The 16,729-nt window shown below is 53.5% G+C and overlaps 1 protein-coding gene across 2 annotated transcripts; it reads left to right on the top strand.

Moving 5' to 3' along the window:
- Positions 1-925: 925 nt before the first annotated feature.
- On the top strand, positions 926-5,602 carry PRF1 (perforin 1). 2 transcript variants are annotated; one of them, XM_037804537.1, is made up of 4 exons: positions 945-1,034; positions 2,324-2,376; positions 2,508-3,050; positions 3,945-5,602. In XM_037804537.1, the coding sequence occupies exons 3-4, from the start codon at positions 2,512-2,514 to the stop codon at positions 5,071-5,073; spliced, it is 1,668 nt and encodes a 555-aa protein (XP_037660465.1). In that variant the 5' UTR covers positions 945-1,034; positions 2,324-2,376; positions 2,508-2,511; the 3' UTR covers positions 5,074-5,602. The 2 variants fall into 2 exon arrangements, with proteins under 2 accessions (XP_037660464.1, XP_037660465.1); XM_037804536.1 differs by lacking the exon at positions 2,324-2,376 and having other exon boundaries at positions 926-1,034.
- The last annotated feature ends 11,127 nt before the right edge of the window (positions 5,603-16,729 follow it).

Genomic DNA, 16,729 nt, shown 5'->3' with positions numbered 1-16,729 from the left:
GTGAGAACAGTCCCCACACTTACCCAGTTGCCCCAGCTCTGAACCACTAGGATTCTTGGCCCCCAGAAGTCCCCCCCGTGAGTCACTCCACCCATGGAAACCTCACAGCACGCTGACCTCAGGCAAGATGAAAGCAGAGGAGACCCTGGCCTGTGACCCAATCCAGTCTCCCTCACCAGGGGGTCCCCTGTGGCTGCAGCCAAGGCCAGTGCGTGGACCGCTCGTTTACCTCACAAGGGGGGCAGCGAGAGACCCTGTGCTGGGGGGCACGTTTGGGGTTGAGAGACTGGGCTGGGATGAAGGAGCCGGCAGGAAGCGGGCAGTGGGTTCTGAACAGGGTCTGTCTCCTTCCCCATTGCCTGGGCAGGAGGGAGGGACACTTTTATTCACACTTACTGAGGGCCCAGCACTGGTCTTACCTCCCCTAACCCTCCCCGCAACCACAGGGGCCTACATTAGTATTATTCTTGCTTTCACATGAGGAAACTGAGGGAGAGAGAGGCTAAAGAAACTAGCCCCACAGCTAGTACAGCACAGAGCTGGCCCAGGCCAGGCAGCCCGGCTCCCGAGCCCATGCCCCAAATCCCTGCTCTACAGTGCCTTGTATGCCTGATGTTCCAGAAGGACCACGCTGTGGTTCAGGAGCAGGCAGATCGCCCCTGCTGGCCTGTTGTCACCACCACATTGTATCACCAAGTCCTCAGGTCCCCACACTCCATCCCGAGCCGCCTGCTTGCCTGGCCGGGTCCCCGTGCTTCACAAGTCAGTCATGCTTCACAGAAGAGCCTCGGCCCTCACGGCTTCCTGAGGACTGTCGGCAGGGCCGGATGAAGGAGGTGGTGAAAGGGGGGTGCTGGGAGTGAAGGGGACCTGCGACCACAGTTTGGGGGGCGGGGCAGGAAGCTGAAGTGATGACAACGGTGGCCTTGATGATGAACTGTGTGGCAGTGCTGCCTGGGGGCCGACATCACCATCAGAGGAGCTTCGGGGGAAAGAGAGGGTGTCTGCAGGGGCTTCTCAGCATAGGACTCCAGGTAGGAAGGGAACAGGGTCGGGGAGGCCAGGAGCCCAGGGTGAGGACAGGGCTGTATGAGTGTGGGGGCCACTCCTCAGGGATAGAGGATGATAGAGCAGGAAGTGCCATGACCTTCACTACAAGAGACCTGGGTTCCAGACTGTGCTCCTTCACTAATTCTCTAGGTGACCTTGGGTCCACTCTGACCCTCGGTCTCCTCATATATAAAATGAAGGGTTAGAGTACACAGTTTCTGAGGTCCCTTTAAATGCTAACAGTTAAAGGAAGCTGAAAACAGACTACCTGGTAGATCATGTGACAGAGACTGAGTTCTCTGGAACTAGGCTAGGTTAAGGGAACTAAGCTGGTCCCCTACACAGAACCATCAGGGGCGCTTCGAAAGACTCCTTTGGGCTTGCCATGTTGCCTGGAATTTCACCATTCAAGTCTCTCCTTTGGGTAAAGGCACAGAAGGCTCCAGCTAGAACTCAGGGGAAGTTCTTGCCCTCCATAATCCCCGACTCAGGGAAGCTGCTGTCTTTGGCAGGTGCTGGCGTGGGGTGGGGGGCCTTAGAAGAGGTCGGCTTGGATGGGGCCCAGGGGAAGAGATTGTGCCAGGTCATAAGCAGGTCCAGGTGAGGCCCAGAGCCACCCCAAAATGAGGAAGAACCTTCTAGCCAATCACATTGTCCAATAGTTGGCTGGGGATAACTCCCTATCACTGCCAGAATTCCAGGGGTTGGAAGGGAATGCCGGGAAGGAGGCCTGGTATCGGGAGGATCTGGGTCGTCAACCCAGAGGCCCTCCCTACACGGGATCTGAGGGCTCAGGCATCTTGGCAGCTTTTGATCCAGGCTGCAGGCATATTTCCATGAGGCTTGAGAGAGGGCCCCAAAGGGAAAGGGAGCACAAAAAGGGAGATGCAAAATTCACAGCCTAATTTCTTTTCCAACTCTGTCAGGGAGAGAGAGGGAGGGAAGGAGGGGGAGAGAGAGACAAAGAGCACACAAGGCAAGGGACAGGGTGGGGAGGGGAAATGGTGGCCTGATCTGGGTTAAAGATGACAATTGCCTACAACCCAGGCTTTCCCAGAGTCCTAGGCTCCTCCCCAAACCTGCTATGGCTACTCTGTCCCCTCCTCTGTGCCCGGAGCCCCCTCCCCACCATCAGCAGCTGTGGCCCTTAGGACAAAGTCCTCAATCTGGATCCTGTCAGGCCTTAGATAGTGGAACCCTAGCAAGGGGCTCCTCCTGGCTGTGTGCCATTGGGCAAGTCACTTTCCCTCTCTGGCCCATTTATACAATGAAGGGGTGGACCAGGTCTGCAAGGGCCACTCCAGATCTGACGTTTGATGATATAAGGTATGTCAGCCCCTGCCCTGTTCCATGTGCCCCGATAACCCACAGTTTGGAGAGGGGATGGTCATCCATCCTCCATCCCTCTGCCCACAGCCTCCCCTCACCCAGAACCCTAATGTCCCCTGTCCCCACAGCTCCATGGCTGCCTGCCTCCTCCTCCTGGGCACTCTCCTCCTGCTGCTGCCCCTACCCGCCCCGGCCCCCTGCTACACGGCCACACGCTCTGAGTGCCGGCGCATCCAGCAGTCCGTGCCCGGCGCAGGGTTGGCCGGGGAGGGCATGGATGTGACCAGCCTCCGCCGCTCGGGCTCCTTCCCGGTGAACACCCAGAGCTTCCGGCGGCCTGACGGCTCCTGCACCCTCTGTGAAAACACCCTTCAGGAGGGCGCCCTCCAGCGCCTGCCCCTGGCACTCACCGACTGGCGCGCCCAGGGCTCCAGCTGCCAGCGCCACGTGGCCAAGGCCAAGGTCAGTTCCACTGAGGGCATGGCCCAAGCCGCGGCCAACAGCATCAGCAACGACTGGAGTATCGGGCTGGACGTGACCCCCAAGCCGGGCAGCAATGTACAGGTGTCCGTGGCTGGCTCACACTCCCAGGCGGCCGACTTTGCGGCCCAGAAGACGCACCAGGACCAGTACAGCTTCAGCTCCGACTCGGTGGAATGTCACTTTTACAGGTGAGCTGCTGCGGTGGGGGTGGGGCTTGGAAAAGGTATAGGAAAAGGGAAAGAGGGTGATCTGGGAGTCCTGGGATGGCAGGGTGGGGACTCCAGAGTCTGCCAGCTTCCCCCGGAGGAAACCAAAACTCCAGTTCCCAGAAACAGAGCCCATGGCCTCTCCCATCCATGAAGGCCCGAATCTGGATGTGCCCAGGGAGAGACCAGGTGGGAGCAGGGAGCAAGCAAGACTGTGCCCGAGAGCCCCCACACGGTGCCAAGTAGAGCACCCACACCCTGTTCCTTCTCGGCATGGGTGGAGCGGAGATCCGGCTGGGCACCCCCAGTGACGGACCTCAGGCATCTCAGGTCCCTTTTCTGGGCCTCATTCATCCATTCAACACATGTAAAGGTCTGCTCTGGGAGTGGGGGCAACCGCGGGGGGCAGCAGCAGCCACAACCCCACCCCTCTCACGGACGTGGCATCTAGGGACACACCCGAGAAGTGCACGATCCCCATGGGCCGTCCCGTCACCCACGCTTCCTCCCAGGCAAGAGGCACCTCTGCCTGCGTGATCCAAACATGCAAGGGGCCATCGAGGGCCACTGACAGAGGCCAACAGGAGGAACTCCCAAAGTTAGATCACGACAGCACGGTATTGTTGCTTTTATAAGAAAATAAAAGGAAAAGAGAAGAAACCGATACAAAGCACTCGAGTCACCAAGTTGCGACAGAATGGGGTTTCCCTGAACCCTCAGTGTTTCAGAGCTTGGGCTTTGGAGCTAGACCTCCTGGGTTCATTTCCTACTTCTGCTTCTCACGTGTGATGTCGGGCATTCTTGAGGGAGTTGTTGAACAGGATCAATACTACCCACTGCTGGTCCTGGCTGATGTTTTTCTTTCTCCCCTCGCAGTTTTCGCCTGGTGCACAGTCCCCCGCTGCACCCTGATTTCAGGAAAGCCCTCAGGGCCCTGCCCCCCCACTTCAACACCTCCACCAAGCCTGACTACCTCAGGCTCATCTCCAACTTCGGCACCCACTTCATCCGGGCTGTGAAGCTGGGGGGCCGGGCGTGGACCATCACCGCCCTGCGCACCTGCCAGCTGGCCCTGGAAGGGCTCACGGCCGACGAAGTGGGCGACTGCCTGGCCGTTGAGGCCGCGGTCAACATAGGTGGTCACGCCAGCTCCTCTGCAAAATTCAAGGAATGTGAGGAAAAGAAGCAGAAGCACAAGATGGCGGCCTCCTTCCACCAGGCCTACCGGGAACGCCATTCTGAAGTGGTGGGCGGCCACCACACCGCCATGCACGACCTGCTGTTTGGGGGCCAGGCCGGGCCCCAGCAGTTCTTGGCCTGGATGACCTCGCTGCAGGACAGCCCCGGCCTGGTGGGCTACAGCCTGGAGCCCCTGCACGTGCTCCTGGAGGGCCAGGACCCGCGGCGGGAGGCGCTGAGGCGGGCCGTCAGCAGCTACGTGACCGACAGGGCCCGCTGGAGAGACTGCAGCCGGCCCTGCCCCCCGGGCCAGCAGAAGAGCCCCAAGGACCCCTGCCAGTGCGTGTGCCACGGCTCAGCGGTCACCAACCAGGACTGCTGTCCACGGAGGAAGGGCCTGGCCCAGCTGGAGGTGACCATCATGCAAGCTTGGAATCTGTGGGGAGACGGGATCACTGCCACAGACGCCTACGTGAAGGTCTTCTTTGGCAGCCAGGAGCTGCGGACGGGCATCGTGTGGAATGACGACAACCCCAGGTGGATGACGCGGCTGGATTTTGGGAACGTGCTCCTGGCCACGCAGGGGCCCCTGAGGGTGCAGGTCTGGGACGCGGACTCTGGCTGGGACGATGACCTGCTCGGCACCTGTGACCAGGCCCCAAGGTCCGGCACCCATGAGGTGAACTGCAACCTGAACCACGGCCACCTGAGATTCCGCTACCATGCCAGGTGCCTGCCCCACCTGGATGGGGAGACCTGCCTGGAGTACGCCCCCCGAGCGCTTCTGGGGGCACCTCCAGGGAACAGGAGTGGGGCAGTGTGGTGAGGACAGTCTTGGGGATCCTGTGCACTGAGCTTGAAGGGATTGTCACACATGGAGCAGGGCCTGTATTCATATATTTGTATCCCCATTTGACATGGATAACTGAGGCTCAGAGGTTTTTTTTGTTTTTTTTAGTTGGGATGGCTGAATTTACAATCCAGCCCTGAGTCTTCCTATCCAAACTGTCTTAGGTCTCCAATATTGCTGAGCTCTGGAAATGAGCTGGGGCTGGACCATGTCCTGTGGTCACTGCTATACGGGCCCTCAGCTTCGGCCAGGAGCCAGGCAGAAGGCCAGGATGCAGTCCCACCAGCCTGCTTGGCATTTGTCTTTTAAGATCTGTCTATTGCAGCCCTTTCTGGCCTGGTAAATTCTTCATCATATTTAGACCAAACCCTTCTGCCCCAGCTGCTCTGACCTCTGTCTTCTGTGCCGACTCCACTTTCCCTCACAGACAAATCAAGGGCTGTCTTGACTTGTCTCACTATGTCCACAGCCCCACAGAGGGTCAATAAATATGACACGATGGTGACTGTGATGGTGGTGATTGTGGCAGAGGAGAGGATGGGACCAAACACAGCCCTGGATGCAGACTTCTACACTGGCAACCCATGCTCAAGGGGGTCAGGTGGTTTACCCCATGGACAGGAAGAGAATATAAATAATTTTCCCACTTTTGATGGAAAATTGGGGACCCAAGTATTTTACTTTCCTTATAACTTTCTTAGAAATAGTAACACAACCTTGGTGATAAATGGTAACGGACATTCATTCAGCTCCACCTGGGAGATTATAGGGAGTGGTGAGGACAGTGACGCTCTGCAGAGCACACTTCTAATCTAGAGGGGGTAGCTGCAGCTCCGTTCCCACCAAGCATTCCCTGGCAGGAACATGAGCCCAGTGCTGCCAGAGCTTCAGGCTTTTTAAAAGAACCAGAAATCTCCAGTTTTTATGGGATGTCTCCTGGTTGCTTTGTAAAAATAAACTTGTGTGTACAACTTTATGATGATACCATGAACAACTGATTGTACACTGTGGATAAATGTATGGTATGTGAATATAACTCTATAAAATTGTAGGAAAATATATATATAGGAGTAAAAGTGTTGGAGAAAACATGGTGAGAGGGATGTACCTATCTACCTGTTGATGAGCAGGTAGAATGGTGTAGCCTTTCTGAAGGTCAGTGTGGTGGTTCCACAAAAAGTTAAGTATGTGGGGACCAAAAGGTCCTGCAACCTCATTATGGGGTATGTCATTTGAAGATCTGAGAGCAGAGACATGAATGAATATTTGCTAACTGGTGTTCATGGAGGCAGCAATCATGATTTGCAAAGGGTGCAGATGACCTAAGGGTACATTGACTGAATAATGGAATGGTATACTGTGGTGTACGCATACAGTGGAACACTGAGCAACTACAAGGAGTGAAGCTGTGAGACACACAACGAGGTGAATGGATCCTGTACACAGTATTTGAGTGAAGTACGCCAGAAATAAAGGCAAACACTTTAATGCCAAAAATAAATAAATAAATAAATAAATAAATAAATAAACAAACAAACAAACTTATGCAGGCAAAGATGGTACAAGCCAAAGAGAACATGTATGTGGACCATAATCGATCTGGGGCTATCCATTTGAAAGCTCTCATCTCACCAGAACCCACTGGCACATGCAGAAAATCTCGACCCGGTCTCATAATTTGTGGGAGAGGGGCAGTGGCTCCAGCAAGGTGGTCGCGGAGGGCCTCCAGGCCTTGGCATACAGTAAACCCCAGAGCCTCGGGTGCTGATACAAAATGAAATGGTCTGTGTCATGTGCCTGGGACACAGCCCCAGAGCACAGGCTCATGGTTGGGTGGCAAGATTCAGGGCAGCCTGCCAGACGTGGTGAGATGCGGCTGTGCAGGGCCGTTGTCGGATGGGCTCCAAGGAACCAGCATAGCCTCTCCTGACTCCCTTTGAAACAGCCTTCAGATCACAAATAAAACACATTGAGGTTATGCTGGACCCCTAGACACCAACAGCCATGCAGCGATATAACACTGAACCTAAACCCCAAAGTCAGGGGGAGGGAGCAGCAGGATCTAAAAGCCTGCCTGGAAACCACTGTTGTCACATGCTTCCGTTCACAGCCACACACACAAACAAGGGCACAAGAGAAATCTTGAAACTTCACCCTGGCTGTTGAGCCAATTGAAAATAAACCTGGGGGTGGGACACACCCTTGGGGGAAAGCCGAGCCCCCAGGGCAGGGCAGGCCTGGCTCAGGGCACCATTTGGTCAGTGACCCCAACAAGTTCCTTCTGCTCCCTGGGCTCCAGTTTCCCCAAAAGGACAATCTTCATTTCACTCCCTTTTCAGGACTATTTTGAAGGGGGCCATGAGACTTCCTGGAAAGCCCGTGCTACTGACGGAGCTCCAAGAGGTTGTCTGGTTGACCCTTCTGTTTACATGCAGGGAGACTGAGGCTCAGAAAGAGGAAGGGATTCAACTGCAGTTACAGAAGTCCTGGACTCTGCACTCTGCTTTAGAGGGGCAGCAGGACTCAGGGGAAAGGAGGCTCTTGGGGGAAAGGTGTGGTGTGACTGAGTGGAAGGTATGACCCAGTGCTCAGAGACAGCTACTGGTGAGCCCTCCACCCTGACTCAAGACCCTACGTGATGTTTCCATTTTCACCACGTCGACCCTGGGACGCTTTGCCACACCCGAGCCCCCTTTGTTCCCCCATTGGGCCTGATGCCTTCCATTGGCCGTCCAGGCCCTGTTCCACCCTAGGGAAGCCGCACTGGTGGGCTCTGCCCTCTGACTCACGTCCCCGGGGTCAGCAGGTGGAGAATCCAGGCAGGGGACGGGAGGGCGGGGGGGAGGAGAGAACCGGAGAGGAGGGGTGGCCTCCCTCAGTGCTCCCAGTAGCTGGCCCTGGGCCGCGTCCCTCCCTCTCCGGGGGCCTCTCCTGGCTCTCTCCTTCCGGTGCCCACCCCCCAGCATCCCTTCAGACCCAAGGATGGTCACAGCCTCTAAGTGAGCCCCCCTCCCATCGTTATCATCTGAATATGGAGCCCCTTGCTGCTGGGACCCCCGAGCAGCACCTGCTTGCAAGTCCTGTGGGAAGAGGATCATCTCCTCCGGAAGCTGAAACTGCCCGAGCCTGGCATCCCTGCCCTCCCGAGTAACTGGGAAAGGACACGTGGCCCGGGCCAGCCCGTCAGATGTGCCTGCCCCAGCTGGGGGTCCCTTCCAGAGCAGACCCAAAGGCAAGCAGTTTGTGTGGGAGGCGATCCCAGCAGACACCAGGGGGCAAGAGGGAGGGGAGACAGGGACGGGGCACCTGGAGCTGAGTCCTGGGGAACTCTGGGGCCAATGATGAACGCATGCCTCCCAGTTACCCCACCCTTTTCTACTTATTCCATCCAGATCTGGCTTCTGGTGTGGACAACTACAATTTCTGGTTGATGATAGCACCCCCATCTTCTCCCTCATTGCCCCAACACCACCATCTCCTTTCCAAGCATCACCCTGCCCACCCCCACATTTTTAAAACCACCACTTAATTGTCCCCCAGCACCTCCCTCCTTCTCCCTGCAAAGAGCATGAAGTACAGAAGGTGGGGAACCCCAGGCTGGCCGTTCACGCTCTCCATCGTTCAACAGATATTTGTTGGGAACCTTCTGTGAGCCAGGACTCAGAGCACACAGAGGAGCTGTCCTCTTGGGGCTCCATCTGATGGGGAGACAGACATGTGCATGGGGGAACAGTACAGGGAGGCAAGATAGCGTTTAGGGCAGGGGGCTCGCTGAACTGCTTTTCCCTCATTTTCTCACTCACACACACACACACACAGCCTCTAGGTCCAAGCAGTTGCTTTTAAGACTTGGGGCTGGCTCTGACGAGAGGCTGGTTTTTGTTTTTTAAGCAGCTGCCCCAGCACCTCCATCTTCCTTCAAACAGGCCCTGGTGGTCTCTGGGGTGTGGCTCCCAGCTGCTCCGAGGGCTGTGTCCGTGTGCCCGACAAGGTGCTCAGCTGGACAGTGAGCCCGGCGTCCCTGACACATTTGGGCAGAGGCAGGGCCTGCTAGAGGAGAGGTGGCCTGGGATGGAGGGAGGCCTGGGGGAGCCCTGACAGGCTGTGATTCCTCACGTCCAGCAGTCACTCTAGTGCTCTCTAAAGAGTCCTTTGCTCCCACATCTGTCACCAAGGCCAGTCCTTTCTATATCCTGAAACTTGTCCCCCTCTCCCCATCACCACAGTCCCTCCAGCATGGGCCTAATCTTGCTGGGCCTAATCTCTCTTTGACGTCATCAGTGACCTCCAGGCTCCTGTCTGCCCCCACTCTCCCCACACAGCACAGCATCCTGCCCACACTCCCAGCCCAACTGCCAGCAGCAGCCCCTGTACCCCGTTGCCTGAGGGCTTGCGCTGGAGCCCACACGCTTGCCTTGTTGGAAGACCGGGCACTATGGAGCGTCCATCCCCTGCCCAGTCAGATCAGCCCCCAGCTGGAGGCTGCTGGGAGGTGGTGTGTAAATAGCCCGGCTCCCTCTTCCTTTGGGGGAATAGCCCTGAGGGGCAGCTCCCAGAGTTCTCCAGCAAGATTAGGCTTCGGCTGCCCACAGGGCCGACCTGCTTGACCACATACTCATCCTTTTTTCTTTTTGTAATTTAAAATTTTTCATTTTGAAATAATTCCAAACTTACAGGATAGTTAGAAAAATAATACAAACCCTATACAGAGAACTCCAGTATACTCCTATCCCCCCAGATACCTAGGTCCACCAATTTAACATTCTGCCACATTTGCCATATCATTCTATCTATCCATCGGTCTATCAGTCTATCTATCTATCTATCCATCTGTCTATTTATCAATTCATTTTCTGAACACTTGAGTATAGGTTGTATACATCATGCTTCTTGAACACTTAACACTGCCATGTACATTTCTTAAGAACAAGGATATTCACTTATGTAACACCCTTAAGTGCAGTTATCAAGTTCCAGAAATTTAACATTGACATAAAGTCTTCAGTCTATATTTCAATTTTTTTCATATGTCTCAATAATGTCCCTTTGAGTCTTTTCTCCTCCCTTGTGAGGTCCCATCCAGGACCATGTATTTCCTTTAACTGTCATCGTCTCTTTAGTCATTGTTCTTTATTTCTTTAATTGGAGAAACGTATATATAAAATAAACTTTCCCATCTCAACCCCTCCCAAGCATAACATTCAATGGGATTAATCACATTCTCCATGTTGCCATACTCTCACCTCCTTCTTTTACTAAAACTTTCCTACCCCCCCAAACAGAAACCCTACACCCATTTTGTATTCACTCCCCATTTCTTCTGCTCCTACCCCCTACCCCGTATACACAGAGTCTGCACTCTAATTTCTGTCTCTATGAGCTTGCATATTTTCCATTATTTTCTTTGTATTTGCCATAGGACTTAAATTTAACATCCTAAATCTTTAACAATCTTGTTTGCATTGATCCCAACTTAACTTCAATAATATAGACAAACTATGTTGCTATACCCTTCCGTAGTTCTTGTCATAAATTACATGTTTAAACATTATGGGTCTAAATCCACTGTTTTCTCATTATGTTTTGTGCGTTTGCCTTTTAGATGCCATAGGTAGCAAAAAGTGGAGTTACAAACCAAACCAAAAATACAATAGTACTGGTATTTATATATATCTATTATAAAGATCTCCCTGTCATTATCCTTACTGGACATCTTTATCATTATTGACAATAGAAGTAAGAAACTCTCTTGGTTGTTACGTACACAGACCTCTTGTTTCTTGGTCAACCTTGGGATGGGGGCAGAGTCACCAACTAGAGTCAGATGCAGAGGGGGCAGCTCTTTCTCTGGGCACAGCTGGTACCCTCGTGGACAGGCCCATCACCCTCAGCCAGCTCATGGGAAGGTCCCCCCACCCAGCCCCACTGCCTGACAAGTTCCTTTCCAGTCAAGACTTCCACAGACCAGCTGACACTCATAGGGTCAGGGGGTAGATTGAGCATCTACCTGGGTTTTCACTGTTCAGGTAGGTTGGGTGTGGCTGAGACTAAGGTCGCAGGTGAAATTCTCCTGGGTTGGTTAGCACTGCACAGAAAGAGATATACTCCTCAGTCACAGACACAGAGGGGCCACCAAGAGCAGCCCAAGACTGTCATCCAACCCAGATCACAAATGAACAACTCCGGCCACAAGTTCACCCCTGACCCAGCCGTAGAGACTGACTTTGGTCCAAGACTGACCCAGCCCCAATCATCCCATGTCACATTCTCTTCATTACACTGCAGTTACATGCCCCACCTCCTACCAGACTCCAGATCCCCAGCTGCAAGATGAGGGGGTTGGAGCAATGGTTTCTACAAAGCTTTCCAGCTCAGAGGGTTTCTAGGATTTCTAAGTCCTGATTCCACAAGCCAGCTAGTCCCCTGACATTTTCACTGGGCATGGCCAAATAGGCCAAAGAGCCCCATCCTGACCCAATTCGCATGGTGGGTACATTCCATGTTGCACCACCACAATGCTTCCAAGAAGTCCTCACCCTTTGGCCTTTCTCTTCCCAAAGGCTCAGATACTCAACCCAGGCCAACCAGAACCACAACAGCTGCCGTTGTTTTGCGGGCTATACTGGGATTTGTTTACTGCAGAGCCCCAACTGCACATCTGCCCTCACAATTAAACTCTACAACAGCTGGTTCCCAGTTTCTTCTTAAAAGGGCAGTGACGTCAGCTTGCTGGCAGGACACTGGATTTTTCCCCTGGGAAACCCACCCTCCCTGTGAGACTCATCCCTCATAAAATGAGGCTGATTCCAGGAAAACGTCCTTGTCTCCCTTTTCTCCTTATTCACAGGCAGCATTTCCATTAGGCACTGGAGATCTTTGTCCAGTGTCCCGCTACCAGCAGGAGGCAGCAATTAAAGCAAAGCTCTCATTCCCCTACCCCTCTCCCTCCTCCTGGTAATGTGGTGTGCTAGTTTGAATGTATTATGTCTCCCAAAATGCCATTATCTTTGATGCAATCTTGTGTGGGCAGATGTGTTAGTGTTGATTAGACTGTAATTTGATTGAGTGTTTCAATGGAGATGTGACCCACCCAACTGTAGGTGAGAACTCTAATTAGATCATTTCCATGGAGGCGTGGCCCCAACCATTCAGCGTGGGCCTTGATTAGTTTACTGGAGCACTATATAAGCTCAGACAGAAGGAGCGAGCTTGCTACAGCCAAGAGGGACACTTTGAAGAATGCACAGAAAGCTGAGAGAGTAGCTGCAGATGAGAGACAGTTTGAAGATAGCCTTTGAAAGCAGACTCTTGCTCTGGAGAAGCTAAGAGAGGACAAACGTCCCAAGAGCAACCAAGAGCGACATTTTGAAAAGGAGCTGCGGCCTAGAGAGGAACATCCTGAGAGAAAGCCGTTTTGAAACCAGAACTTGGAGAAGACACCAGCCACGTGCCTTCCCAGCTAACAGAGGTTTTCCGGATGCCATTGTCCATCCTCCAGTGAAGGTACCTGATTGTTGAGGCATTACTTGGACATTTTATGGCCTTAAGACTGTAACTGTGTAACCAAATAAACCCCCTTTATAAAAGCCAGTCCATTTCTGGTGTTTTGCATTCCGGCAGCATTAGCAAACCAGAACATGTGGGTTCTAGGACTTCATGTGATTTCATTTTGAACAGCATTTTTCCAAGTTGGAATAACAGAGTGAGACCTCGCTCTCTTTGCCTGCCCCTTCACTTCCATCATTTTTTGCTTACAAACACCAGAAGTAAAATATTAATAAATAACAAATATTGAGTCCTCATTCACAGTAGGCACTGTTTGAATGACTGTACATGTATTAGCTCATTTAATCTCCCCGGCTCCCCTACAAAGTGGATGCACAGAAGCATCCCTGAAAGCTGGGGCCTTCCCCTCACATTGTCTCCAAAACTTCTCTCCTACCATATGACCCCGAAGTGTCAGGAGTGCACTTTGCCCTCCTACCTCTCATGTCTCTCCTTCAGGCTTCACAACCATCATCATCGCGATGGCTTGAAGTCGCTGAAGAAGCCCCCTGAGGAGGACACTCTTGAAGGACAGGCCCCCCTCGCCACCTGCCACTTGCTTCTTAGCCATCACCAGCCTTGACCGTCCCAGGCCCCACCTTCCCACCTGTAAAGTCAGGACTTGAAAACAGATCCAGCTCAGCTCCATCATATTGGAGGGCACCCCACCCTCACAGCAACCTTCCCAGGCGCCAGGGTCCCGGCCCTGCATGCCTTCTCTTCCCATTCTACTCTCCCCAAGTTAGAAGAGTGCTCCCTCCTAGAGCAATGGGCCCTGGGTGGCAGGGCTGGGGGCACAGAGAGCTGAGTGGGTGGGCATCTGTCACTGGAACACTGCCTCACTCCCTCGTCCTATTCATCTCTGTCTCCTTAGACCCCAGCTCTGGCCTGGCACACGGTAGGTGCTCAAAAAACATTGTTGAGTGAATAAATGAATGAATGAACCGTGACAGGGCCCTGAGCTCCTTGCAGGTAGGGGCTGTGGCCTGCTCATCTCTGTACTTCCACAACCCAGCACAAAGCCCGGCCTGCAAGGGGAGCCCCCAAACAAGAAACGTCTGTTGGACCAAAGTGAATTAAAGTGACTGACATGGATTGTGAGGGGCCCCGTGACAGTGGCACCACGAGGGGGGCAAGGAGTTTGTCAGTTCCCCAGAGGATTGGACAGGGGTCTCCTATGGGAAAGGAGACAGGGAAGGGGAGGAAAGGAAGGGAGAGAAGGGGGAGGGAAGTCATGAGGACTTCCAGAGACAGGGGATAAGAAGAGCTGGGGCTGGGCCTCCTGCCTCCTCACCTTCCTCCGTCTCCATCCCAGAGAGGAGCAGCCCCCTCCCTTGCTGCTCCCCGCCAAAGACCAACTCCTCCCCTTATGATCCATGAATAATTTAAGACCCACAGCAACAGGAGCCAATAGTTCTGGGGAAGGGACCAGACCTGCCCTCAGGCACAGATGTGTAACAGGCATAAGCTTGCAATAAATGCCAAATGAGGAAGGGACATCAGGGGTTGTTTTGTTGTCTTGTTTTTTCACCTTTAGCTACCATTTTTTAAGTGTCTGTTGTGGGACAGGCCCTCTGTAAACATACATTAGCTCATTTAATTTCCCCAAGAATTCCATTTTACAGATGAGGAAACTGAGGCCCAGGGAGGCTTGATCACCTGCCCAAAGTCTTCCAGTTACTTAGTTGCTGGGAAAGGTGGGATTCGAACCAGAGGTGTCTGCCACCTAGGGCGCGGGGCAGGCTACACCCACACCTACCTGCCTTTGGCATTCGCTCTCAGCTACTGCAGGGCCAGAGGCTGTGCAGATGCCCTAAGTCACCCCTCTCCTCCTCAGCCAGGGCAAAGGGGTCTCATCAGGGCCCTCCCTTCTCCCTGACCCCTCGCTCCGGCCATTCTGGTGCATCTTACCCCAAAAGGTGCTTAGCTGACCACGGCCAGTGCCCTCTATTCTCCTGAGTCATGTTGCATATGACCCCACAGGTTGCACATGACCCCATAGCTTGCACATGACACCCAAATATTGCTCATGATCCTCAGCTCCCACACCCACCCTCTGGACCCAAAGAGGATAGTGAGGCTGGATTTGAGGATTCCAGGGAGCACGATGGAAAAGCCAGGAGCATTCACTGAGCCTCCCCCTGGTGGAGGTACCACACTGGGCATGCCGACCCCCTTCTCTCTGTCGCATGAACCCCTCAGCTGGCAGGGGAGGACCCCACTGGCAGGACAGGAGTGGGGCTTGCTTGAGGCCGTGCAGATTGGCCCAGAAGGCCCCACTCCATAGCAGTTGCTCCCTTCCATTCCCAAGGGACCCCTCCCCCAGTTTCTGGAGGCAGCCCGGAAGAGGGGCCGCTGAGATGGGATCCAGCCTGGCTGGAACCTACTTTCCCACCACTTAAAGAGCAGAGGAGCACTAGAAAAGCCTCTGTTTAAGCTTGAACCAGCGGTCTAAACATAAAAATCTGTTTATGATCTAAAAAACAAAACAAAAATATGGTTTGCTAAACCAATTGAAAGGGCAAATGAGCTGGGAGGCAATTATATAACTTTCCTTTGGGAACCATTTAAACCATGCAGTTTGCTTATAAAGCAAACCATGCACATTAGCTTATAAACCATGACTAATCCCTCCTGATGCTTATCTGTTTCTTTAAGCAGGTTCTGCAGGGACCCGGTAATATGATAGTGGTAGGGGGCGTATTTTTAGTTATCATTTGTAGTGTGTCTGAAAATAGTACTAGAGCTTTGCTGGAAAGGTTCAGTGATGTAGACTTTCTGTTCATTTTCCCCCTATTCGTGTCCCCCAACTAATTCCTAAAAGCACTTGTGTTTTTTTTTTTTTTTGCCTTGGTTATATCAACAAAACCGGGCAAAAGGGTCCTTACTGGAACCATCTGGAGTGAAAGGCATTCCACCCAAAGCTTTCCAAAACCAGATGTGTGGTGGGCAGTGCCTCTGTCTTACTGTGGCTTTGAGCAAGTCCCTTCCCCATTCTGAGGCCTCAGTTCCTCATGGGTAGCCTGGGAACATGCTACCAGCTGAAGCAGGGTTCAAGGTTACATACGCACTCACATGTGGGAAAGGACCTAATTTGGAAGAGGCTACAAACACATCAGGTCTAGAGCAACACTGGAAGGGTGCTCTGCTTATGGTTGATGCCAGTGCTGACCCCGCTCCCATGATGGCTGGGGAATCCTGCTGGTGCCCAAAGGGATGAAGAAACGGAGGCTGAGATAGTTGAAGCCGTGTGCCAGGCACATAGGAGATGCTCAGTAAGAGTCTATTCACTCAGGAAACACTCACTGAGCCCCTCCTGGTGCTCTGTGCCGGAGGAGCCGCAGGACCCAAGGCCGTGCCCTGCCGTGCCTGCAGCCTGCTGCTTTGCTTGCTGCTGTTCTCCTCTCCCCACTAGGAGACTGGCTCCTGCTGGGGCTGACATTTCCTCCTCGGTGACCTTCCTTGGGAAATTTCCCAATGAAGCTGAGATCCTGCCTGTCTTCTCCCAAGAGACAGTGGGCCCAGGTGGAGAGGATGTCAGCCAGGGGCTGATGGCGGAATGCAGGGCAGGGAGGGACAAGGGCCCCTCGAATGCCACAGCCTTGTGCAGAGGGGACATGGAGGGATACAGGCAACCCCAAGGGAGCGGCTGTCATCTCATGCGGCCCCAGCCCCTCCACCATCCAGGGCCCCTCTTCACAGGGGTTGGCAGATGGGGCAACAGGTTGATTTGGCCACTCAGAGCCTGAGTTCTATCTCCCAAAATCCTCGTGAGGAAATCTGGCCTAAAGAACAATGCCACAGCCTCCCCAGGCACAAAACACAACTGGAGCTCATGCCCAGCTCACAGCCCAGGAAACAGGGAACAGGCGACTCCAGTGGAACACTGGATCCCAAGCCACTTCCAGGAGGTGCCTTTCGGGAAGAATGCTCAGCAGCAGCCCCGATAACCCAAGCTCTCAGAGGCTACTTGGTGTAAAGTGGTGGTTTCCAAAGGCTGGTCCACACCAGCACAGGACAAAGTGAGAACAACAAGGACAGCATGGCATGTTAAAGCCATATCCATCTCATTTCAAAGCCTGTCATT

The sequence above is a fragment of the Choloepus didactylus genome, chromosome 15, assembly GCF_015220235.1.
Source record: "Choloepus didactylus isolate mChoDid1 chromosome 15, mChoDid1.pri, whole genome shotgun sequence".
Classification (NCBI taxonomy): domain Eukaryota; kingdom Metazoa; phylum Chordata; class Mammalia; order Pilosa; family Megalonychidae; genus Choloepus; species Choloepus didactylus.
The sequence above is the reverse complement of the archived record's forward strand: the minus strand, read 5'-3'. Positions and strand labels throughout refer to the sequence as shown.